Consider the following 27,021-nt stretch of genomic DNA (forward strand, 5'->3'; position numbering starts at 1 on the left):
AGGGGCCTTATAAGGGGCCTCAGTGCAGGAATCCAAATCAAAGCATTCCCGACAGATGTCTGTCCAGCTGCATCTTGAATGCCTCCAGTGTCAGAGAGCCCACTACCTCTCTAGGTAATTGGTTCCAGTGTCATATGGCTCTAACAGGAAGTTTTTCCTGATGTTCACTCGAAATCTGGCTTCCTGCAACTTGAGCCCATTATTCCATGTCCTGCACTCTGAGACGATCGAGAAGAGATCCTGGCCCTCCTCTGTGTAGCAACCTTTCATGTACTTGAAGAGTGCTATCATATCTCCCCTCAGTCTTCTTTTCTCCAGGCTAAACATGCCCATGTAGTAGCATCTTTAGAGTTTCTTGAAGTCGAGGATTTCAGCACGTGGTTATTTAGAATCCTGTAGTGCTAGGTCATTAAGACCCATCCTAGCATTAAAATCGCCACCCATAATGACATAGGCTGAAGGGACAAGTGAAATTTGAGTTAAAAAGTAGTTTTCCAATGATGACCACCTTATCCTTTTTTGCCATAGGGGCATATATAAATTAAACACAAGGAGCTTAATATTCCCAAACTGAAGTAACACTGCCAGCACTAGATGTTCGGAGGCTGAAATGTCAGTAACAGATACCTCCACAGCTGATGAGATCAAAGATGTCAGGCCAGCACTGGGTCTGCCTTTGGAAAAGGCACTCAGATTATCAGATTTAAACTCAGAAACCCAAATAGGCCAGTGAGCTCAAGTTTCTTGTAATAAGACAATATCAAATGAGCTTATAAAGTGGATAAAGGCTGGGTCCTTGGATTTATTTTTCCAACCCCTTGCATGTGCCCTGTGCTGTCCCCAGATATGCTCCAGCTGGTTGAGGGAACTTCCAGAATAGATTTAGGTGGCGTGCAGGGGGAGGAGAGAGAGAATGTTGTGTTGTGTGAGGAAGAATCCTTGCACTGATGGGATGTTCAGCTTAACATTACAGTGAATTCAACCCTTTCTCTCCTTCCTTATTGTCTGTCTGTCTGTCTTATCAGTGTATATCACTTAAGCCTTGGAACCACACTAGAGGTGATGTTAATGTGTTAATACATTTAATGCTTTTAAAAATAATTTTAAAAAGAAAAGCTTTAAGGGAGTGTGTTGAATTCTTTTGCAAACACCACAGTCTAGAGAAAATCAATTCCTGAACTTGTTATTTCCTGCCAATGGGAACTTCCCTCCCTGAAGGGAACTTGGGTGGGTGGGTCATCAACAGGAATGTGGCTGGGAGGAGAAATGGTTAAATCTCTCTCCTTCAGGGTCTCAATTTTGATTTGCAACTTACAGGAAGCTATTCAGAACATTTTTTTAAAAGACATGTACTTTTAATGCCACTTCTGATTTGCCTCTTGGTGTCTGTTCATGGACACTGAAGGTTGCTAATAGGTCTCAGTATAATAGGCATTTATCTCTTACCTTTGCTGAAAAATCACAGAAATTACACTGATGTGGGTTGAGGGTTGCACACAAGCACTGCCCTCATGTTACGAAGAAATATCCCTGCTAGCATAGTGCAGGAACTAGCTCTTAGCAGGCCTGGGCTTGGATGTTTGGTTTTCCCTTGGCCTTGGCTGGGGTAGCCAATGTGGTGCCCTCCAGATGCTGTTGGACTGCAAGCCCCATTAACCCCAGACACCTTGGCCATTTGTCAGGCATGATGGGAGTTGTAGTCCAGCAACATTTGGAAGACACCACATTGCTATCCTGGCCTAGGACCCAGCATTTGTAAATCCCTCTTTCCTTTGGCTGCGAAGCCGTCACAGAGGCTGGAGCACTTCATTCACCTTTTCAGCCCAATAGAAGCCTGTGCAATGGCTTCAGATCTGAAGAGGATGGAGGAGCGAACTCCCATGCATGACACCTGAAGCCAGTGTAGGGATTGGAGTACAAGTTGGAGAGAAGGAAGGCAAAAGTGGGAAAATCTCATTGTTGCCTTGTCCCTATTTATTTTTTTAATGGGTAAAAAAAATCTATACAACTCTTAATTGACTCAGATTTCAGGGGTTGTATCAATCATAGTGCAAAATCAGGACCCTGTCAGTGCAAGGATTACCTCTAGCACAATGGGACTTCCTCCCCCTCCTCCCCCTGCACACCCCCTAAATCCGTTCTAGGGGTCCCCTAACCCTCCAGAGTAGATTTGGTGACTAAGTGAGGTGAGCATGGAGGGAGGAGAGAGGAGAAAATCCCACTGTGCAAACGGATATCCTTACGCTGACAGGATGCTTTAATAGAATACTGCTCCAGTAAAATACATCACATCTTCTTCCTGCAATTTCTTCATAGAAATTCACATTCGCATTATTATATTACAGACAATCTAGTTTTATTTTTAGTTTTGGGGCCTACCAAAGAAATTTGTATCCTTTTAAATTTTCTTCTTAGTTTTTTAAGTGCTGGACAAATATTATCATTCTATCAAGAATGCTACTTTAGTTAAAGTAGATTTTATAGGTGAGACTATATAACCAATGTCATTTTTCAGAGGGCATGAATAATAATTTCTTAGGGCTTAATTTGGCTATATGAACTTCTGCCTAAATTAACTATAAATGAGCTAGATTATCAGAATCACATGGAATATTGTGCTTGAGACTTACCTATTTTTCCAAGCTGTTATGAGATGTATTTTTATGGAACTATCCACAACATTTTAAAAATTTATTATGAATTTTTATCTGGTCTGTTTATTAATTGTTGCATCTCCTCCTTTAGGATATTATTATATGTATTGTGTTTATGTAACTTGCCCTAGGGATCAGTAAAGACGAGGGGGGTAGCAATATTTTAAATAAATAACTTTTATTCCTTGTAAATATATTTTAGGTATTCTTTGTGCATGTAAAAGATGATATCAGGTGGGGTAGCTAGCACCACCTAGTAGCTGAAGGCAGAAGAGCACTGTTAAATTTTGCAGGCACATCCTGCTCTGTACAGCTCCTTGCCTCAGTTCTCTTCTGCCCTCACCAAGAACGGTTGAGTTCTCTCTCTGCTCCCATGGTTCAGGCCAGTATTGTATGTGTGTGTGTGTGTGTGTGTGTGTGTGTGTGTGTGTGTGTGTGTGTGTGTGTGTGTGTGTGTGTGTGTGTGTGTGTGTGTTCATTTACCGTTTTGTTTCACTTCATTTCTGTTGATTCCCTTTCACTGCTCCTTCCCCTGTTAAAAAAAAAAGTTTTGAGTTTTGTTTTTCCGTTCCTGGAGATCTCACCGCGGCGTGAAGCCGCCAGCAAGGGAGGTGCCCCCCCATCTCAGCACTGGCATTTTTTCATGACTTGTTAGCAACCCCCCCAGCCTCGCAACTTGTTCCAGCTCTTTTTGAAGCCTCAGTGGCAATCACCTTAGCAGCCTTGGTGCCTCCCCACAAGCGTTATCATCGCCTTGAGCGCACTGTAACAGGACTGGCTTTCCTCCCACAGCCAGCCGTGTTCTTGTGCCCCAGTCAGGAGGGCCGTGGCAGACATTCTCAAGCCTTGGGAACTACCTGTGGCCTGCCCCACCCACAGCAGCAACTCTAGCGTTGCTGCATAGCCGCCACTGAGGCCATTAACCCCTGTAAGCCCCACGGGGAAAGCAACATGCAAGTATGAAAATCCCTCAAAGAGGCTAAAACTGCTCCCTCCTCCCCCTGGACCAGAGGCAGTGTCAGCGCCATTACAAGACAGGCCTTCAGGCATTATGGAAACACAGACGGAGACAGTGATGGCCCGCCCCTCTTCCAGCAGGCAGGAGGTGGCTGAGGCACATGTTTTGGTGGACAGGGCAGCTCCGGAAGGTGTGGGGCCTAAAAATAGCAGGTGAGTTAGCCTGCATTGGCATGGCCTGGATAAACAGAAAGGAGCCACAGGGAAGGACTCTCACAGCACCATCTGCAGAACACAGAGGGACCAAAAATCCTTATCAGAGGAAGAAGGCAATCAGCCTCACCCTTCCTTGGATTCCATTTTTTCTGCAAGATCCTCTCCCGAGGTTTTTACAGGGCTTCTGGATGAGCCAATGTCCCTCCAACACTTGCAAGAGGCTGAGGGGGAAACGTTCCAACTCTCCCTCTTCTCCCCTCACTCATCAGCTACTCTCAGACCACTAGTATGTTCAGCCCAGCGATGTTCCCACCCTACATGGGTCAGCTTTGGTATGTCCCACCTGATATAATCTTTTACATGCACAGGAGAAGAGACATTTGGACTTACCGTGAAACGGTCCTCTCTGTGCATGTCAAAAGTTGATCTCAGGGCCACTCCCTAGGAGGGCTGGGCTGCCACTATTATCACAAAATAGGCCTCTTGCAGAGAATGTATGAGTGGTGTTGTCTTTCGTCTTAGTGGTGTGATTTCTATCATTCTGTCAGCTCTACACTGCATCCGCAGTGTCAGGGGGGGCTGGAAATTCCTGGGTCTTTGGCAGGGAAGGAAAGTCCTTAGCCAGCAGTCGTGTTGTAAATCTGCCAGGCCTATCCGAAGCGTACTTGCCGAGTCAGAAGTCCAGAAGTGAGGTCAGTGGAGGTCCGGGATCAATTGCCAAGGAGGTCAGTCAAAGAGATGCTGCAGGGAAACTAGGTCTACACAAAGCCATGCCTGACGTTGCAGTCAGCAACAAGCTGCAGCCAAGGTGTGCCTTATAAAGAGCAGGATGGACAGCAGGTGTGAGCCCTCAGCGTTTGGGCCTTAAGGAGACAGGCCTGCTTCTCTTCTGCCTGACCTTCTGCTGTCTACGTTCTGCAGGTGAGGGGGGAGTATCCTGTTCACTGTCTGTGTCTGGCTGCAGGGCCTCTGCTGTCCCTGGGGTGCTCTGCAGCTGAGGGGCAGAAGGAGCTGGATTCTCCGGAGGCTCCTCCATGTCTCCTGCTGCTCCTGGGTCTGCTGCTGTTACTCCCGAGTCATCCTCATCTGAGGAGTCCTCTGACGGGGCCATGACACATTCCTTCCTCGTTTATTGGCTTGTCATTGAGAACTGAGGCAAGGAGCTGTGCAGAGCAGGAGGTGCCTGCAAAATTCAACAGTGCTCTTCTGCCTTCAGCTGGTAGGTGGAGCTAGCTACCCCACCTGATATCATCTTTTGACATGCACAGAGAAGACCATTTCATGGTAAGACCAAATGTCTCTTTAGTGGGGGACAATGCCGAGATAGCTGAAAGTATAACCAATGAAAATTTGAAGGTACTCTTCTATAATTGTGATTTACTCAAATATTTACATGTTTGTTGCTGTGATAATTGATATTTTAAAGCACTTAAATATGTTTCATAGAAATTCCAAGCAAGTCATATCTGTTAAAATACTTTATTACAGGGGACAATATTTATTAGAGATGAAGAATTATGAACTTGCAAGTTTTTGCATACACCAAGTGGCAGAAATGGGCCAAGGTACTATCTCACTATATTTTAAGTTTCTATGCACTGTGATGGTCAGGTTCTCTTTGGTCAGGGTCCAAAGGGTTATTTAAAGCATGCCTAGCAGGATTTTCTATTTTTCCCCAATGCCCTGTCCACAATTCTATTTTGGCAGTCCCCTCAAATTCAAAGTGGTATGATATGTGGCACGATGGGCTGCTGTCTAAAGAAATATAAGTCCAAAGTTTTTCTTGAGCATGCAAAACTAGTAATGCTGTTTTTTCGATCTTGGCATATATTTGCAGATTAAGGCTGCAATCCTGTAAACATTTACTTAGTAAGCCCCATTTAAAATGACTGTTGCTTAGTAATATATAGGATTATGGTGTAAGGGTATGATTAAAACACAACATGGTCTTATAGTTACTATAAGTGACATGTTTGAAGTTGCTTACATTTTTTTCTAATTTTGTCTCCTTGATTTGAAGCATACTTATTTGGAAGTACAGATATCAGTATATCTAACAGGAACCAGAGAAGAGGGCTTTTTTTTTTTTGCTAAGGTCCCTAGAAGGTGGAACTATTTCTCCCCTGAAATAAGGCAGCACCAATTCTGCTGAGTTTTTGGCACCTCCACCCAGCTCTGTCAGTTGCCACTGGAGTGATGCGGAGTGATGTCATTAACCGGAGCAGGATTAACCGGAGCAGAATCTCAAGGAAAAATATCCCAATGTAGTTTCTACAAGAAACTCACAAAGCAACACAGGACATTCCCCTGCTTAAACATTAATGGTTCAGCAGGCAAATAGTGGCAACTGGTACAGCTAAATCCAGGGGTATTGCCATTGTGTTTAACTCAGAATTTGACTTTTTAGTGACAAATACTTTGAAAAACAGCAATGGTCATTCTGTGTTCATTGATTCTTTAAAATGTTAGTGCTTTCTCACAATCCATATCCACTCTGTTTGTGATGTAGTAAGATTGTAATTTTTCAAACCCTTTCCCTACTTTCTTTTAAATGTGGGTTGTAGTTGGTCAGATCAGAGGTAGATATATTCTACTGATTAGTTTCCTTGGATTGTTATTAACCATTAGGTTTTCAAAAACAGTATATTGACATGTTGGTCCATATCTGGTTATTTTTACAACATCATGCCTGATTTGAAAATACTGGAACAATGAAGGTCTCATTTGAATGAGTAAACAAGTTACTTGATTGTATGAGATTATAAAACCATCTTTGAGCTAGCTAGCAAGGTGTTGCATATTTTGTTGGGACCAAATTGCTAAGTTTATAGTGGAGTACAGTTGGTTCTCTGTGAACCCATTTGTTAGTATGGAGGTTAAGGGGATAGGCCTGGTGCAAGTTTCTGAGAAGGTTTCTCCCATGTTTTCAGAATAGATTTAGCTGAGGAAAGGCACTTGGGATCTGAGATATATATTGTTGGTGTCTACCATACAGATCTAGTTTATTTTATTTTATTTGTTAATCGCCCATCTGGCTGGATTTACCAGCCACTCTGAGCGATGTACATAACAAAACATATAAAACAACAGAATATCAGAAAGCAAACAATAAAAACTGTAACAATAAATGATAACTAAACAACAAGGTAGAGGCAACTCAGTTTCAATAATAGGCTTCTCGCCTGTATGGTCCGAGGTGTAACTAGAGATAGGAGTTCCTGATGTAAGTCTTCCCACCCTGGCATAAAACCAATGTGGGAGATAGTCCATTTACAAGATCAAAAACCAGCATCTCCCCCAACCCCAGCATCCAGCAGTTCCAGCGAGGAGAGGGGTGGAACAACCAGCCTCTCAAAAACAAAACTAACAGAGCAGTTCCTCTTAGAGAAGCCTCGGCGAAGGGGCCAGAGTGTAAATGCCGCAGATATCAGGCAAGTGGATGAAGGTTGTATGGAAGGGCGGTGGCCGCTGCAGGAGCACTTCCCAGGCCTCCAAACCGCCTCCGAAAACGCCAAAAGATCATCACAGGAACCAACGTCCTCCAGATTAGTTCTGTTTGTGATTGCCTGCCTATTTCAGACTAGTTGATAGCTGCTAGTTTTATGGCTTGGTAGTATCTGATAATATTTGGTATTCCCAAACCTCCTTTATCTGCGTTTTTAAATATAGGTTTTCCTTTGCCATTCTATGTGGTTTGTTCATCCAGATTAATTTCATGTTCTTTTCTATCAGACTTTTAGCTTAGACTATTTTATTTTTAATGGAAGTTTTTTAAGTAAAAAAAGGATTTTATGGCAAGGTGATTATTCTTATTACTGATATTTTGCCTAGCCAAAATAGGTTATACTACTTCCATTTTTCAAAGTCTTTCTATATTTCTGTTGACATTTCCTTATAGTTATATTATTTTATTATATGTATTTCTGGATGTAACCATAACCCCAGATACTTTGTTTTCTGGGTGTTGCTTTCCATTTTATATCTGTTTGTTCCAGTAGATTCTGGTGTGGATTAGCTGAGATGTTTGTCTCAAAATACTCTGATTTGGAGGTGTTTATCTTGTACCCAGATGCTTCACTAAAACTTTTCAGGATCTTGAAGGTTTCAGTTGATCTATCTGGATGTGTCAACAGGAGTACGGTATCATCAGCATATTATGAGATTTTAAACTCTTCTCATCCATATTTAATTCCTGTCATTAGGCTATTGTTTCTTATTGTAATAGTGAGAGGTTCTAAACATAGTATAAATGATAGTGATGACAAAGCACAAACTTGTCTTGTTCCTCATTCTATTGTTATGGATGCAGAGAGGTAATTATTCATGTATATTTTAGATATTTCGTTGGGATAAAGCAAATCTATCCATATTTAAAGTTTCCATTTTTATGTATTTCTTGCAAGGTTCTTGATAAAAATTTCCAGCATCCAGGCTTTTGCAACATCAAAAAAAAAAAATGAATGTAGGAAGCTGCCTTATATTGAATCAGATCATTGGTCTGTCAAGGTCAGTATTGTCTGCACTGACTTGCAGTGGCTCTCTACAGTTTCAGGCAGAGGTCATTCCCATCCCTAGCTGGAGATGCTGGGGATTGAAACTGGGACCTTCTGCCTGGAAAGTGGATGCGCTACCACTGAGCTACAACCCTTCCCTAAATTGTTTATTGTTGTTTAGGGCTTGTAATTTTCTATTTCTAATAACTCTGTTTGATTTTGAGGTATGAGTAGAGATATTGACCTGTGTGATTGTGGTATTGTAAGATCTTTTCCAGTCTCCGGAAAAAGTAATTTGTACCTTGCTAAGTTTCAACCATTTTGTTTTATACGTAATTGTTGGTATTAACTGTTGCATTTGTTTGTCTTTTAGATGTGTGAACAGCAGTTGATAGCTTTTAGATATGTTGCATATTACCATATTCAAACAATGTTTGTTTACCATTATTAGTATATTTTAATTTACCCATTTGCATTTATTGATGAGTGTTTTTAAATTGTTTAATTGTTTTAAAGTTTCTATTTCCAGTTTAGCTCACATTCTTTTTCTGGAATTTTTAGAATGCAATTTTTAATCCTCTTTCTGTTTGAATTATTTCTGTAATTATGAAGATTTTTGCACGCTATTCTTTTAAAATCTGGGGTCCAGGAAAATGCAACATGTCAGCTGACCCAGTTCAAGAGAGAGCTAGGTCCTTGATAATACTGTTACTTTGAGGGGCTGAGCATCTTAGATATACAGTTGGATCCTGGAGTCAATATCTCCAAATGATTATCTTAAGACTCTCAGGGAATGTCAGCTTGATATCACAGTAAGCCCAGAGGGCTAGAATTCCATATGGAGTAAGCAATCTTTTCAGACTATTTCAGCAAGCACTAGGGAGCTCTCATTGAAAATCATTCACAAATGGTATTTCACTTCAAGAAAATCCTCCTCAACTCCATGGAACTTATCTCCAAGTCAATGGTGCATAGAACTGTGGCCTTTTTGATTATTATTTTAACGACTGGCTCCTACTGGGAGGAAGGGTGGGATATAAATCAAATAATAAGTAAATAAATAAACAAACTACTATGCGATGCCACAAATTCAGGGAGAGAAATAATAAAAACATTTTAAACCAATCAACCAGTCAGCATCGTGCATCTTGGGTAATTCTTGCCTGCTTTAAGCCATATATTTTAGAAGAGATTTCTGTGAGGTTTGCACATTAACAATTTGGAACTCTCATTTTTCCACTGGCTGTTTGAAGTTTCTCAAACGCTGGGAAATGGCCATGCTTATACAGTAGATGCTTTACATGCAAAAGGTTCCAGATTCTGTCCCTAACAATATCATATAGGACTGGGAAAGACTTCTATCTGAAACCTGGAGAGCTGCTGCCAGTCCGTGTAGACAATACTGAGCTAGATGAATCAATGGTCTGACTATATAATGCAGCTTCTTACGTTTCTATGGGTGAAAGTCTGTAACAGCCTTTCCCAACCGGTGTGCCTCCAGATGTTGTTGGACCACAACTCCCATCAGCCTCAGCCATTGGCAATGCTGGCTGAGGCTGATGGGAGTTGTGGTCCAACAACATCTGGAGGCACACTAGTTGGGAAAGGCTGGTCTGTAACATAAAAGAGGACTTTAATGTGGACCTTTGGCATTTGGAACTTTATATTAACCTTTTTTGCTAAGCTTGTCTGTCTTTTTAAATAAAATCATGCATGTACCTATTTATTTATCATATCTGTATTTATACACTGGAGTGCACAAAAATAAATGCTTTGACTCATAATGAATTTGTCTTCAAATATCTTACAGGACCCCTTGAATGTTCTCTTGTTCAAGAAGCACTTGTTCAGTCATTTTGTCAGAATCATAACAAGGCTATTGAGTGTGCGCTTGCAGCCACCAAAAAACAACATGATCCTGACATGTTTGTTCTACTTGGAAAAATCCAAATGAAAGCCAAAAAACACAAGGTTAAAGGAACATTGTTATATTTGTGTAGTTTTGAATGAAACTATTTTTAAATGCTAGAGGAAAAATGAGTGTGGCTCAAATAGACTTTTGCATAGGTTCTGATTAGTATTTGGCTTTACGTTCAGCATACTTACCTACACCCAAATACTTTTATTTTTCTGTCTTGACTACTTAGACAGTGTTATGCTAGCAAATCTGTCATCTTTTTGGTAAGTAGATTGTGGCTATGTACACACCATGCATCTAAAGCACATTTAAAGCACCCTCCAAAAATCCTGGAAACTGTAGTTAAGGTTTAGGGAATTGTAGCTCTGTGAGGGGTAAAATACAGTTGCCGGGATTCTTAGGGTAGGAGATGTGCTTTAAATGTATGATGTGTATGCAGCTCTATTCAATTCCTGGCTTGGCTGTTTGCATGTCTGATGATACATGGTAGAGTTCCTTTTGGGAAGTAATTTATTATCCATCTATTTGCTGTTTCCTGCTGGGTATCCTTCCTGCTCTGCTTTCTTCACCAGTAAATATATAATTTGTCAAGAGGGCATGTGAACCTGACTGGCCTATGTGTATGATCCCTGTATTCTGGTTTGGGTTTTAATCTGAACCAGCGAAAACTTCTCCTTTTTAACCGCTTCCCACCTAGCCTTTCCCAAACCCTCTCCCTCTCTATTTTCTGGGCTAAATAGTGGTAGCTCTCCACCTCTGGCAGTGGCAGCAGATTTAATCCCGGGGAATCTCCAGTTTAAAGGAGCAGGTGTTGTAAAAAAACCCTCTGCCTGAAACCCTGGAGCTGCTGCCAATGTGGTGCCCTCCAGATTTTGTTGCTCCCATACTAGCTGGGGCTGATGGGAGTTAGAATCAAACAACACCTGGAGGGCACCACATTGGCTACCCATTGACTAGTAGAAGATACTGGCCTTTATGGATGAATAGTTTGACCTGCTATAAGGTGGCTTCCTATTATATACATGGCTTCCATTGAGCAGGCAACAGATTTTGATTGGTGAGAATGTAGCGATACATTAGTGTGAGCAGGGCAGTAGTTGTAGGTGGGATTCAATGAACTATTTCAGTACAGTAATGATCCCATGGTGTTTTATAGACACTGTGAGTGGTAGTCAATGCTAGTCCTATTCAGAGTAGACCTGTTGAAGTTAATAAACATAACTAACTTAGGTTCATTAATTTCAGTGGGCCTACTTTGAGTAGAACTTAGTTGAATACAACCCTATGTAATTATTTTAGAGATGGGATGGCTTGCTGCAAGGTGTTTATTACTCTCTTGTTGTTTATTTTAATTTTGTTAAACACTTATAGAATCTGTGTGGGGAAACTTTGGCCCTCCAGACGATGCTGAACTGCAACTTCCATCATCCCTGGCCATTGCCCATGCTTGTTGGGGCTGATTGGAGTTGTAGTTTAGCAACATCTGGAGAGCCAAGGTTCCCCACATCTGATCTACTGGGTTGGGTTGGGTTTTAAGAAAAGAAGTAAATATTTACATCGGGGGGGGGGAGAGAGGCAAATTGTCACTATTCAAAAAAGTGACTGACACTGTTTATTTCCTTTGAGAAAAACAAAGAAGACCATTCTCAAGATTGGGATTGCAAATATCAGTTAAAATGTGTTTAGCCTTACTTTGCATTACAGGATGCTGTAGCCAGTTTTCAACAGGCATTGAAGCTGCTGACTGGTAGTGCAAAATCTCTGCCTAATACGTTTGAGGCTGCAGAAATTTGCTTTTTCATGGGCCAATGCTATATGGAGCAAGTCTCTTTATTAGAGGTATGTATTTCTTAGCATTGTGGCATGTTGGTTTTAAGCATTGTGTATGAAAATTTTGATTGTGGAGTTGAAGTTAGTTAAAGACATGAAAGATGTTAAGACACTCTGCATTGGTATGTTGAAGGTCCAAAAATGTATTAGATTTTCCATGGACATGTCAGTCTAAGATATTTAGTAAGTGGAAGGGGAGGGGATTCCTTGAGGACTAGTCCCATGGGGCAATAGCACTTCAGCCATACTGCTTAGGATAATGCCAACCTAGGCACTGAGACTATGAGTCTCTTCTCCCTAGAAGATTTTCAGTCAACCAGCCAGACTACTGATGGGAGCTGGATATTGGAAACACTGTTACACCTTTGTTAACAATCTGGGTCATCAATCACACACTCTCTCCTGTTCTCTGTCTTAAAGTATGTGTGTGGAGTCTCCATATATGTACCTAAGACAGGAGAGAGAATGCGTGGCTGATGACCCAGTAAAGTTCAACCATGCTGATAAGGTCTAGAGGAAGAGGTTTCACAGCAACTGAATGATGAGGTATTCTGCTGTGTTCGTGCTTGTTTATTTATTTATTATTTGATTTATATCCCGCCCTTCCTCCCGGCAGGAGCCCTGCTCATTCCTGTTATTCTTTATCTCATCAATAAACCCTGTTAGCTTGCATAGCTGGTGTTAAATTTCATTGCCTACCTAGATCTGTTTGAAAGAACATCTGCCCCCCTTGGCAGAACAAGTTCACATTTTTTGTAATAAATTGGTAACAATAGTGCACTTGGTATCATCTGGCAAAGCAACAAGTGCTTAGGATCATAATACTATCAATTTGGCATTTTGGTTCTCACCCCTGATTTCTTCCACAGAAAGATCTTGAAAAATTACTTGTTTTATTAAGCACTTTGTAAGTAATATAAAAACACTTCTTTCCCCTGCTCTCACATCATTAGTACTGCTGCCCTGGGTTCCTACTAGGAGGAAAGGCAGGATATAAATCTAACAAATAAATAAATAAATAAATAAGTTTCACAAAAGAAAATATTGGGATGGGTACAAAAGAAAAGAATTTAGTGTCTGCATTCCCTCAATGTGCTGTGCTCCCTGCCATTGGAATACTTGAAATTAAAAATAAAATACTTGGTATGTCCAATCAGCTGGCAATATTCCAGTTGAATGAATTGTAGTAATAAAGTGGCCATACTGGAGCACCCCAGACAGGGCCAATATGAAAAATTTCAGGTGGTAACATGTCCTTCCCTGGGGCCTTGTCTGGGGTAAGTATTAATACATGTTACTTCTGTTTTGTTAACATGTGGCCAATTTGGTAACATCTAAAAAATTGTCCTATGTATAATTCATATATAACAGATACTGCATGGGGATATGTCATTAAACATATGAGGCCCATTCAAATACTGGAATTCGACCCTCCATAACTGGTTTCATTTGCCTAAATTCATGTGGTACAAAGTCCCAAAGCTTTAAATATTTCTATTCTAGCCATTTAAAAAGAGCAATATTTATTAAAACCTATTATATTATCTTTTTAGGCCTGTGATGCTTTTACTTCTGCTGTCAGGCTATATCCACGTTATGCAGATGCATTTTATCAGCGAGGGCTGTGCAGAATGCAGCTCCAGCAACCTAAGTGCATATTAGATTTTAATAAAACACTTGCTGTACAACCAAAACATTTTCAGGTAATGCTGATAATTTGAATTTTTGAAGATATTGAAAGAGATAATCTTGGTAAAAATAAGTCAGTGGTACAAATTCATGAAAAAGTTGATGCTAGTCAGTCTTTCTTAAATTTAGCTCTGCTTATTTAAGCCGCGCTCCTGCCTACCTAAACATATGCATCTCTGTTTAGGCATTCTGTGTCCATATAGTAATGACTATTCCTTAATAGGCAGACAGATTTCTAGCTGCCTTTGTTATCTACCTATTTAATATATCTTGCCTGGTTCCCAGGGCTGCCCTATTAATGAGGTAGAATGAGACAATTATCTCAGGCAGTGGGTGGGGGAGATACTAAATGGCCATCTCTGGTCTCTCACTTGGTTCATTAACTTGGCCAGCCAGCCACCTGGCAAGGCAGGGCTCTGTGCTGCCTCCTCCACTTTCCTGCCATGCTTTGCTCTGAGAAGGGGCCAATGGATTTCTTCTTCAGAGCAAGGCCTTCTGGGGAAGGTGGTCAGGAAAGTGTCTGAGCCACCACCATAGTTTGCCGTAGCAGCTAGAAAGGCTATTTTAAACTTAGAAAAAAAGTTATTTGAAACCTCAGCCACCATACCCAGCAGACCTTGCTCTTTAGAAGGACCCCCATGGCTCTTTCTCAGAGCCTGGTGAGGCGAGGCAGGGAGGAGGTAGAGGGAGCTGTGGGAAAACTGCCAGTGCTGCCACTGTTAAGACAGTAGCAAAGAAAAAAATATATAAATGAGGGGGCAGAAGGAGGAGGAATGAAGGGATGGCAGGATGGAAGAGGAGGAGGATGCTGGCTCCGCTGCCACCACAAAGAGGAATGGAACAGAGCTATCATCTGCCTCAGGCAGCATAATCTCTTGTCCTGGGCCTGCTGGTTCCTCATTAACCTTTCTTCTTCATCAATCTTTCCTTTGACTCTTTTGCCTTTCCTTCACTATCCTTTCTTCCAACATTCTTCATTCATACATCTAGGACATTCAGTTCCTCCTCTTTCCTTATTTCAGCCCTTTCCATCAGGTCCCATATCTTCATTTTGCTTCTGTGGCATCACAACAAGCTAGCTAATGGCTAGGGAAGGTTTGCACTTAGACAATAGGCTGGTGTTTACTTCCTGTTTTGACTTGCAAGTTCCTGAAAATTGCTCCTTTGAAGCTGCTATTTCCAGTGAAAAGAAATCCCGCATTGTTACCAAATAGCAGCTTCATCAGGAGAGCTGCAGAGGAACAAAAGATTAAACTCCCCCACCTGCTGAGTCCTGAGAAATCAGCTTGAAAATGTTGAGCTTTCTACCTTCCTATTAGACAGGTAAGACCGCATGATGTACACACAAACCTCTAGAGATTTCCTACTCAGTTTTGTTCTGTAATGTGTTTGTCTTTTTCTGTAATGCATATTCTGAAAAGGCATATTTAAGTCGTGCAGCTTACTATGGAAGCAAAGAAAGATACTCTAAGGCAATAATGAATTGTACTGAAGCCATCAAAATTGAGCCTAAAAGCGTGAGAGCCTATCTCTATAGAGGAGCACTGAAATTTCATAATAGGGTAAGTATGCCTACAGTTGTCTTCACTTTTTGTGGTGAAATATATGCAGTGCTGTTTGTTTATTTATTTATTTATTAAATTTATTAGTTACTTTTCTTCATAAAAATGAACCTAAAGCAACATACAATAAAAAGATTAAAACCAATATGAAATTAACACAAATAAAAAGTTTTTTTAAAAAAAAAAACATGGATAAGTGTTTGCCCAAACTGAGCCAAGTGCGTTGTCCACATCCTTGAGCCCTACCAACTGAAACTCATCCAGTACAACAATACTAGACCCTGCTCTGGACACCTCATGAGATTAATCTGCACTAATAGTGAAGTCAAGGTCCCAGTGGATGCAAGCAATTTTATCCTCAAAGTGTTTTGCAAACAAGTCACAGCAAGCCCCTGGAGGTTCCTCCATCTCCTTTGGGCCAGACTAGAAAAGGCCCCGTACTACCTGGAAGAGCTCTTTTGGATGACACAATGAAGATGCAATGGAAACAGCAAAGCATCTCTTCTTTGCCACCTTCACTGACACTCTGTAAGCTCAATAATGAGCACCTGCTAGTGTTCTGTTGCCTCTTGCAAGTGAAGACAGATGCTTGGAGTACACTACTTCCTTTATGAAGAATTTAAAGCTTCTGATTCATAAACCAATGTAGTAATCAGCTGTAATAGAAGATGAGTTTTGGAAAGTGGCTTCATAATAATTGTCACTAGTAAGAAATAACAAATATTTATGTCATGAAGGTGGACTCAAGTTGTTTTTTTTTTTAAAAAAACAGCTGGATAATGTTAAGCACTAATTAAATAACTTAAGTAACAGTTAATCTTGAGGCAGCTGCCATGAGATAATGTAGATGAGGTACTACTGTCCAAGAGAAGAGCCCTATGAAACTTGTAGACTCATGCACCAATTCCTGAAGATCTCAAAGTGCTTTTCCCACAAGAATTGCCTTGCTGGATTAGACTAAGACCTGTTTTGATTCAAACAAGAGCCAAATGCCACCAGAAACATCCAGGCTCGAAGTGCTGGCCATTCCCTATCTCCAGCATCTGGTAACTCAGATGTATTTTGCCTTTGATTATGAAGCTTCCATTTCACTGTCATGATTAATAGCCTTTTGTTAGAAAGCTATCTAAGTTAGCGGCCATCACTTTGTCTTGTGACAATGAAGTCCATATGCTAGTTATGCCTTGTGTAAAGAAGTACTGGGTTGTATTTAACATAGTCGTTTTGTCAGCACAAGGATGATTTCCCCCTATCCTTCCCCCGTGCAGCTCCTGAAACCGTTATGGGGGTTCCTCCAATTCTCCAGAGCAGATTTGCGGATGTCATGGGGGGAGAACCCGTTGCACTAGTGCTAGAGTAAAAAGTTAGTTGAATACTGTCCACTGTCCTGAATTTCCTGCCAACTAGCTTCACTGAGTGACCTCTCATATTATGAAAGAGAAATAAATATTATTTCAGCTATGTTGGCTTTCATAATTTTATATATTTCCAAATTACAGCTGAGAACAATAGACTTCTTGCCAACATAGGGACTGCCTTACCCCATGTGCCCACTCGAGCACTTTGTTCTATGGAACAGGCATTGTTACAGGTGCCACATAATATTCATTCTGCACTTGTATGAAATTGTTGCTTTAGTGTGGCAGCACCAACTCTCTGGAACTCCCTGTCTATTAACATCAGGCCTTCACTCTATTCCTTTCATGACCTTTAAAACTTTTTTGCTTAGGCAAGCCTATACAGACACATAGATGTTGATACGTTTGAATCTTTTTAGTTAGTTGCTGTTTTAATTGTTATAAAATGTTTTTAATTACTTGATTTTAACTATTTTATTAATAATTTTAATGTTTTTTGTAAACTGCTTAGAGTTTTTTAATAATTCATACGATATATAAATTTAGTTAAATAAAATAAACAAATATACAGATTATATGATTATTTCAGTTAATATTACTAATTCTATGTCTTTTTCCCTACAGACCTACAAACATGCCACTGAAGATTTAACTAAAGCTATAGACCTAGACAATGCTTGCATTTTGGCATATTACAATAGGGGACTTTCCTACCACCTGTTGAAGGATAGCAGAAAGGTATGTTTCTTTTTTATGAGCAGTCATATAATTCTTCTCAGTTGCTTTAACTCTATTTCTGAATATGAATGTCCTGCTTTTATTATAATTAGCATGTCTTCTCCAAATTATAACATATTGTGTTTATTAGTTCCAATGCAGAGTTCTGTGTACATTATGTATTTATATGCAAGTTTTCCCATTCACTTTAAGTGGAGGGAGAGCTTCACACTCACATTGCTCTGCACATACAGGGTTAGGCATCTCATTGAAATATATTTGATACCCTTGTGAACAAAGAGGCTCTGTGTGTGCACCTGAGTCCCTATGGTAGTTTCCCCCAACCTGGTGCCTTCTAGGTATTTTGGACTCCAACTCCCATCAATCTCAGACCATTGGCCAGGGATTATAGGAGTTGTTGTCTATAACATCACCAGGTTGGGAAAGGCTGCTCTATGGTTTCATGAATTTGCAGGATTAGGATGGCAGACTCTTTGAGACCTAAGAATCAACAATGACTACAAAAACATATTTCATATGACCAATGGTATTTCTGTCATTTTGTGTTCATTTTTTTGAATTTCTAGCTTTGTGGGTGTCATGTCATTATTAAATAGTAAAAAGTGGCAGATGCTTTTTGTTGTGTTTTCAGTATTTATATTCCAAGTTTATTAGTGTATGAATGTCCTAACCAGTGATGTAGGGTGGAAAATTGACCAAAACTGAAGTTTTACAAGTGTTTTATTTTAAAAGTAAACATTTCTGTTCATACATCAGTTAGTAACAATGAATAATACAATATTATTCAAATATAATATTAGGAAAGCTTGGCAGTTTCACTGTGTTTAGTTTTGTTTATTAAATATGGAAATTATTATACTACACTAAATTAGTTACTATGTGACTCTCTTTTTATAGGCTTTGAAAGATTACGGGATTGTTCTTCTTCTGGATGCAAACAAGGAAATTGTTTTGAAAGTGTTGATCAACCGTGCATTACTCTATATAGATTTGGCTCAGTATGGTAATGCACTAGAGGTATAGATTCCCCACCCCTACCCCTACATCAGAAATCACAGATGAAATGAGAGGTTTTGTGACTTCTGTTGCTGGATAAAGTACTAGAGAAATCGCCCCTTTTGGGGCAAGGTGCTTCAGTTAGCTTCAGATGTTCTTGGTAGAGACTGATTATCTAGACTCACTCTATTTTGGCTTGGGACAAAGTTTGGGACCAAAACAGCTTTGGTCCTCTGATGGATTACCTCCTTCAGTAGTAAGAAAGTGCAGAACAACTCTGTTGATTCTCCTAGATCTCTTGGGCTTTCAGTACCATCAAACACTATATTTTACTGGATCAGCTCTGTGAACTGAGGTAGTAAACTTGGTGGTATGCTGGTTCCAGACCTATCTGCAGAACCAATTCCAGAGGATGGGATTGGGTGACTTTTACTCAACCCCATGGATATTGCTCTGTGGAGTCCTACAGGATCCTATCTTGTCCCTAATGCTATTTAATATCTATACGAAGCTGCTGAGTGAGGTCATCAGAAGATTTGGAGTTGGGCGCCGTCAAGATGAGGATGACATCCAGCTCTGTTTTTTTATATCACCTGTCAGCTGAAGATGTGCAGTTTTTTGACTGGTGGCTGCTGTAATGGGCTGGATGAGGGCCACTAAATGGAAACTGAATTGCTATGGTTAAGTGATTCCCATGTCTGGGAACTGGGTGAATGACATGAAAGAGCAGTTTTGTTGTCCAGGGGGATTCCTGGATTCAGTGCTGTCACTGGAGACCTGAGTGCCTACAGTGACTGGAATGTTTCTTTCCAGATCTAGTTCACCAGCTATGGCTTTTCCTGGACAGTGATAGCCTGACCACTGTGATTCATGCTCTAAATTACTGCAATGTGCTGTACATAGGACTAAGTCTGAAGACTACTCGGAAGCTGCAGCTTGACAAAGCATGGCAGCTCAGCCTTTAATTAGAGCTGCTGGGGACTGCACTGGCTGCCAGTACTTTTCAGGTCTGAACGGAAGGATTTATCAATATCATATAAAGCCCTGAGTGACTTGGGACCTAGATACTTGAAGGAGTGCCTTTCCTCACTTGTGAGTTCAGATCTGCCAGGGAAGCTCTTCTTACCATCCCACCAGGGGTGCGAAGCCTTTCTGATCTGGCTTTACTCTGTGGGCCAACTTTCACATTTAGGTGGGGCAACCCACCTGTCAGTCACATGTAATCATGATGTCACATGATTGATAGGTGGGATGTTCCACCAACCTGTCAAAATCGTTTGCACAGGGTTCCCAAGCTTGGGAATCACAGAGCAAGCGGTGTTGCCAGCCCTATGCTTTGCAAGACTCCCTGCGCCACTCCTTTCCATCTCTGAAGTCAGAGGTGGAAAGGAGTTGCATGGGATGGCTTCAGAGAGCAAGGCTGGGAAAGAGCAAGGTGCATCCCAACCTAATGGGCAGTTGGGAGCATGCCTTGGTCAAGCAAAGGAACAATTGGGAGCCCAATTTAAGTTGCCGATTGTTCCTATGAAGTCCCACACTTACCCACCCCACTCACATATATGACATCAGGTGTAGGGTGGCTGAGTGTGGCTTCCCCAAAATGGCCTCATGGGCCAAATGGGAAGGCTAAGTGAGCTTAATTTGGCCATGGGCAGGTGGTCCCCCACTCTGATATATACATGGGGACAGACGGTCTCTGATGGCACCCTGGAATTTCATCTCCCTTGAAATTTGACAAGTGTCTATACTGATGTTGTTCCAGTAACAGCTTAGAAAATGGCTGTTGACAAAGCTATTTGAGGACTGTGACGGATGTTATGCTGAGTTGGTTGTTTAATTGCTTCTCTATGTTATTGTTTTAATGGGTATTAATTGTTATTTATGGAAGACTTATTGTTTCCTGCTCTGATATCTTTGGGTTAAGGATGGGATATAAATGTTTTAAATAAAATAAAAAATATATATACAAATAACAAAACTGGGCTTACTGTTGATTTCTGGGAGTAAGGGTGGGATATAAATTTAATAATAAATAAATAAAATAAAAACATATTTATCTAAAGAAAATCCTAGCTTTCAATGAACAGTTGGGTCACAACAAACTTCCCCCAAAATACAAAGACATATAAAGCTGCAATATGAAGAAACCCCAGAAAATTGATGGGAGGACAGTGGGAATCCAATAATTAACGTTTCAGTTTTCTCTAGGTAGCATGCCATTAGGTGGGTAGTTGCTCTGCTTGGTGTCCAAAGGCAGGAATGCACAGGAGTCAAGACTTCAGCTGCTCCTTCCAGATTGACCGCAGTCCATTCCTGCCTTTGTCCTAGGGCATCCTTTCATCCTTAGCTCTCTTTTCAGTGAGTCTCTTCCTTGTTGGTTCTGTTAAGGTTTCTTCTTCCCTCATTGTTTGTTTGTCTTTCTTTTTCTTGTTTTTTTTTTAAAAAACCTTTCTCCCGAGGCTTGCTTCTGCAGCCTCTTTTTGTCCTCCTTTCCCAGCCTTGCCCCCCCCCCCCCAGAGCCCATGGTCTCGTGTGGCTGTGGCCCTTCTCCAGGCCGAAAGCTCTTCCTGGCCATTTTCCTTTCCAGCTGAGTGGCTGCGCCTGTGGCTCATCTCCAACTCTGAAGCCAGCTCCTGCTCTGCTTTGGAGCTCTCCCTGGAACTCACTCTCTTGCTGCCCACCTCTTGGAGTTTGCAGCTGCAGCTCCAATACTCTGCCCTCGCCTCTGGAGCAGCTCTTTCCCCAGGACTCACTCTCCCACTGCCTGCCTCTTGGAGCTCACAGCTGCGGCTCCATTCCTCTGCCCTCGCCTCTGGAGCACTCCTCTCTCTCCTGCCTCCCCTGCCTCTCAGAGCTCACGGCTGCAGCTCTGTTCTTTTACCCCCACCTCTGGAGCGGCTCCTGTGTCTTCAGCCGTGTGGCTCTGCTCCCTGAGCCTCTCTGACTGCTGCTACTGCTGCTCATTCCTGGAGGCTTGCGGCTGCGATGTCAGTGACTCTACAGTCTGTGCCTTCTCCTGGTCAGGCAGCACAGTCTCCCCTCTACTTAGGGAGTCCCCACCATTTTTTCACCACCATCCTCAGGCCCTTTTTCTTCATCCTCCATTTTTTGTTGCTGTTTTTCCTCCATCCGCCATTTTAATTTGACATTTTCCTGCCTTTTTTCTTCTCTAGTTTCACCAGTGCCTGTCTATCCCTGGTTTCTTCATTCTTCTTCCCTGTCTTGCACACAGGAAGAAGCTCAGAAAAGGAAGGAGTTTTTTTAAAAAGAACTTGACTGCATTTGAGGTTAAACTGCTCCTCTTTACCATGTGCATGTTACTACTAGCCCCTTCAATCCATTGCCCCCCTCTACCTGTGCATGTGTTGATTGGTTCTCCACCACACCTCACAGTCTGTGCGTGTATGATTGGACTTTATTATATTGGACTTTATTATATTATTGTCTGGTACTGCACCCCTCTACCGTGTGCATGTTTACCAGGGCTGGGCCATCTTCTGTTGAGGCTTTGGAATTGATTGCAGAGCCACATCTGCCCATCCATGATCTGCAGCTGCAAGCATCTCTGCAGCCACTGGCATCCCGACCCATGTCTAAAGCCAAATCATCTAAGCATAGACTTTCCAAGCACAGTCCTTCCAAATGTACTAAGAAATCACTTCTCTCTGCTAAGCAGAAGGCTAACAGATGAGCTCGCTATGTCAGTCTCCCTTCATCACGTGGTGATTCTACAAAGGGTCAGCAGGGGCTGGAGGTCTTTTTCCATTCATCTGCTCAGTCTTCGGAGGAAGAATTTGAGGATTTTCCTGACCAGCCTCCAGTGGTACCTCCTCGCCAGGAGGTTCCCCTTGTGCAGCTTCTAATCCCTGCACCTTTACTCATGGCTGAGCAACCTGGGCCATCCACAGGTCACCCCAGGTGGGCCTTCTATCATTTTCAATCAACTTCAGTTGTCCTCTGCTCTATGGGCAACCCTGGATCCTTCTACCATCTTGGATCAGCCTCAGCTGCCCTTGGATCCTTTTGCATCTTTCACCCTCTTGCAGGGTCTTCTTTTGAACCAGACCTTTCTACCTCAATCTCTACTGGGTTCCATCTAATCTGAGCTGTGAAGGCCTGCCCTCATCTCTATGCATCAGGCTTGACCTTCACCCTTGGTTGAGGAACATCCAGAGCAACAACAGATGTCATCTCCTAACGTCTTTGATTTCTCCAAGGGAAGGGTTCAATGCTCTTTAGAGGCTGAGGCCAATCCACTCAATCCTTTCATCACACCCAAGGGGGATGAGGCTGAGTGGAGCGGGAGTCGGAAGAAGAAGATTGCTTGCACCGTTAGTTTCAGTCTTTGGACTATCTCGCGTTATTTCTCCCTAGCCACATTGGGTCTTGACATGCTGGCGCCTCAACCCTCATCTGCCCCGGTCAAGGGGGCTAAGGTGTTGAAAGCTTCCAAGTCTTCCTTCCCAGTTTCTGACCCTCTCAACAAGATGGTGAAGGAGGAATGGGGTCATTCTCTTCATGAACGCTGTGTGACAGCTTTCCCTAACAAATTTTATCTGTTAGATCCCAAATTCATGAATTTTCTGAAAGACCCTGCAGTGAATGGGCCCATTTTGAGTCTGGTTTCCAGGTCTCTTCCCAAAGAAGGGGATTCTTAATTTAAAGATGCATCTGAGTGGAGACTGGACTTCACCCTTCGAAGGACCCACAACACCTTGGCATATGCCATCTGAGCCTCCTGTACTGCCCCATTCATCACCAGAGCCTCCATGATGTGGCTTGATGAGTTACTCGATGATGCTCAGCCAGACCGAGCTAGACTCTGCAAGACCTTGGTCAAACTACACAAGGCTGTAGTGTTTGTGGCACACGTAATGCTCAATGGAATGCAGTCTGCCACTAGGGCTATGTCCACAGGTATACTAGTAGTTCACCAGACCCTTTCGCTACACCATTGGGATGCTGACAACACTGCTGTCATCGGGCTTTCCACAGCCAACTATTCGGGCTCCCTGCTGTTTGGGGATGAGGCCCTCAAAGCAGTGCTGGTTGATCCCAAGGATTAGAGGAAACCTGTGTTAGCCACAACTAAACGAGATGACATAAGAACATAAGAAAAGCCTGCTGGATCAGGCCAGTGGCCCATCTAGTCCAGCATCCTGTTCTCACAGTGGCCAACCAGGTGCCTGGGGGAAGCCCGCAAGCAGGACCCAAGTGCAAGAACACTCTCCCCTCCTGAGGCTTCCAGCAACTGGTTTTCAGAAGCATGCTGCCTCTGACTAGGGTGGCAGAGCACAGCCATCACAGCTAGTAGCCATTGATAGCCCTGTCCTCCATGAATTTGTCTAATCTTCTTTTAAAGCCATCCAAGCTGGTGGCCATTACTGCATCTTGTGGGAGCAAATTCCATAGTTTAATTATGCGCTGAGTAAAGAAGTACTTCCTTTTGTCTGTCCTGAATCTTCCAACATTCAGCTTCTTTGAATGTCCACGAGTTCTAGTATTATGAGAGAGGGAGAAGAACTTTTCTCTATCCACTTTCTCAATGCCATGCATAATTTTATACACTCCTATCATGTCTCCTCTGACCCGCCTTTTCTCTAAACTAAAAAGCCCCAAATGCTGCAACCTTTCCTCGTAAGGGAGTCGCTCCATCCCCTTGATCATTCTGGTTGCCCTCTTCTGAACCTTTTCCAACTCTATAATATCCTTTTTGAGATGAGGCGACCAGAACTGTACACAGTATTCCAAATGCGGCCGCACCATAGATTTATACAACGGCATTATGATATCGGCTGTTTTATTTTCAATACCTTTCCTAATTATCGCTAGCATGGAATTTGCCTTTTTCACAGCTGCCGCACACTGGGTCAACATTTTCATCGTGCTGTCCACTACAACCCCGAGGTCTCTCTCCTGGTCGGTCACCGCCAGTTCAGACCCCATGAGCGTATATGTGAAATTAAGATTTTTTGCTCCAATATGCATAATTTTACACTTGTTTATATTGAATTGCATTTGCCATTTTTCTGCCCATTCACTCAGTTTGGAAAGGTCTTTTTGGAGCTCTTCGCAATCCCTTTTTGTTTTAACAACCCTGAACAATTTAGTGTCGTCAGCAAACTTGGCCACTTCACTGCTCACTCCTAATTCTAGGTCATTAATGAACAAGTTGAAAAGTACAGGTCCCAATACCGATCCTTGAGGGACTCCACTTTCTACAGCCCTCCATTGGGAGAACTGTCCGTTTATTCCTACTCTCTGCTTTCTGCTTCTTAACCAATTCCTTATCCACAAGAGGACCTCTCCACTTATTCCATGACTGCTAAGCTTCCTCAGAAGCCTTTGGTGAGGTACCTTGTCAAAGGCTTTTTGAAAGTCTAAGTACACTATGTCCACTGGATCACCTCTATCTATATGCTTGTTGACACTCTCAAAGAATTCTAATAGGTTACTGAGACAGGACTTTCCCTTGCAGAAGCCATGCTGGCTCTGCTTCAGCAAGGCTTGTTCTTCTATGTGCTTAGTTAATCTAGCTTTAATAATACTTTCTACCAGTTTTCCAGGGACAGAAGTTAAGCTAACTGGCCTGTAATTTCCGGGATCCCCTCTGGATCCCTTTTTGAAGATTGGTGTTACATTTGCCACTTTCCAGTCCTCAGGCACAGAGGAGGACCCAAGGGACAAGTTACATATTTTAGTTAGCAGATCAGCAATTTCCCATTTGAGTTCTTTGAGAACTCTCGGGTGGATGCCATCCGGGCCCGGTGATTTGTCAGTTTTTATATTGTCCATTAAGCTTAGAACTTCCTCTCTCGTTACCACTATTTGTCTCAGTTCCTCAGAATCCCTTCCTGCAAATGTTAGTTCAGGTTCAGGGATCTGCCCTATATCTTCCACTGTGAAGACAGATGCAAAGAATTCATTTAGCTTCTCTGCAATCTCCTTATCGTTCTTTAGTACACCTTTGACTCCCTTATCATCCAAGGGTCCAATCGTCTCCCTAGATGGTCTCCTGCTTTGAATGTATTTATAGAATTTTTTGTTGTTGGTTTTTATGTTCTTAGCAATGTGCTCCTCAAATTCTTTTTTAGCATCCCTTATTGTGTTCTTGCATTTCTTTTGCCAGAGTTTGTATTCTTTTTCATTTTCTTCATTCGGACAAGACTTCCATTTTTTGAAGGAAGACTTTTTGCCTCTAAGAGCTTCCTTGACTTTGCTCGTTAACCATGCTGGCATCTTCTTGGCCCTGGCGGTACCTTTTCTGATCTGCGGTATGCACTCCAGTTGAGCTTCTAATATAGTGTTTTTAAACAACTTCCGAGCATTTTCGAGTGATGTGACCCTCTGGACTTTGTTTTTCAGCTTTCTTTTTACCAATCCCCTCATTTTTGTGAAGTTTCCTCTTTTGAAGTCAAATGTGACCGTGTTGGATTTTTGTGGCAATTGGCCATTTACATGTATGTTTAATTTAATAGCACTGTGGCCACTGCTCCCAATCGGTTCAACAACACTTACATCTCGCACCAGGTCCCGGTCCCCACTGAGGATTAAGTCCAGGGTTGCCGTCCCTCTGGTCGGTTCCATGACCAACTGGTCTAGGGAATAGTCATTTTGAATATCTAGAAACTTTGCTTCTTTGTCATGACTGGAACACATATGCAGCCAGTCTATGTCCGGGTAGTTGAAGTCACCCATTACTACCACATTTCCTAGTTTGGATGCTTCCTCAATTTCATATCTCATCTCAAGGTCTCCCTGAGCATTTTGATCAGGGGGACGATAGATCGTTCCCAGTATTAAGTCCCTCCTGGGGCATGGTATCACCACCCACAACGATTCTGTGGAGGAGTCTGCCTCTTTTGGGGTTTCGAGCTTGCTGGATTCAATGCCTTCTTTCACGTATAGAGCGACTCCGCCACCAATACGTCCTTCCCTGTCCTTCCGATATAGTTTATATCCAGGGATAACCGTATCCCACTGGTTTTCTCCATTCCACCAGGTCTCCGTTATGCTCACTATATCAATGCTCTCCTCTAAGACCAAGCACTCCAGTTCTCCCATCTTGGTTCGCAGGCTCCTAGCATTAGCGTACAGGCACTTGTAAGCAGTGTCTCTCTTCAAGTGTCTTTGGCACTTGTGGTTAGGCCTGTGGTAATTTTGCTCTTCTGAATTTTTGCTCTTCTGAATTTATATCCTGTGCCCCTGCTCTCACTACAGACCACAGAGCTGCCCGCAGATCATCATCTTACCCGTACCAGCAGTCCTTTTGGCCACCTCAACCCACAGGTAGGGGCCGTGATTTTCACTCCTCAAGAGGCTACTGGAATAAGCAGTGCTTCTTTGGCTATAATCAGAGTCAGTTCTTGGGACACTGGAGGCATATCCTATCCTCTGGCCATGGGGGACATCAGCAGCACCAGTACTGATACCATCCCAATAGGTGGCAGACTTCTTCACTTTGCCAGCTCTTGGAGGCATGTAACCATGAATGCTTGGGTGTGAGATTCTGTGATTCACCATTACTCTATAGAATTCTGGGAGCTTCCACCTCACAGATTTCTACCATCCTCCATGTCCGCCTCTCCTGAGAGGTGGGCAGTGACAGAG

General features: G+C 42.3%; 1 protein-coding gene across 1 annotated transcript in view; it reads left to right on the plus strand.

The window, feature by feature from the left end:
• Positions 1-27,021, plus strand: part of TTC6 (tetratricopeptide repeat domain 6) — a 136,323-nt gene that overhangs the window by 80,427 nt on the left and 28,875 nt on the right. The window contains exons 8-12 of the mRNA XM_061612809.1: positions 11,943-12,077; positions 13,622-13,771; positions 15,179-15,319; positions 17,302-17,415; positions 18,313-18,432. Coding sequence (XP_061468793.1) covers positions 11,943-12,077; positions 13,622-13,771; positions 15,179-15,319; positions 17,302-17,415; positions 18,313-18,432 — 660 coding nt within the window. The remainder of the gene's footprint in view (positions 1-11,942; positions 12,078-13,621; positions 13,772-15,178; positions 15,320-17,301; positions 17,416-18,312; positions 18,433-27,021) is intronic.

The sequence above is a fragment of the Rhineura floridana genome, chromosome 2 (genome assembly GCF_030035675.1).
Source record: "Rhineura floridana isolate rRhiFlo1 chromosome 2, rRhiFlo1.hap2, whole genome shotgun sequence".
NCBI lineage: Eukaryota > Metazoa > Chordata > Lepidosauria > Squamata > Rhineuridae > Rhineura > Rhineura floridana.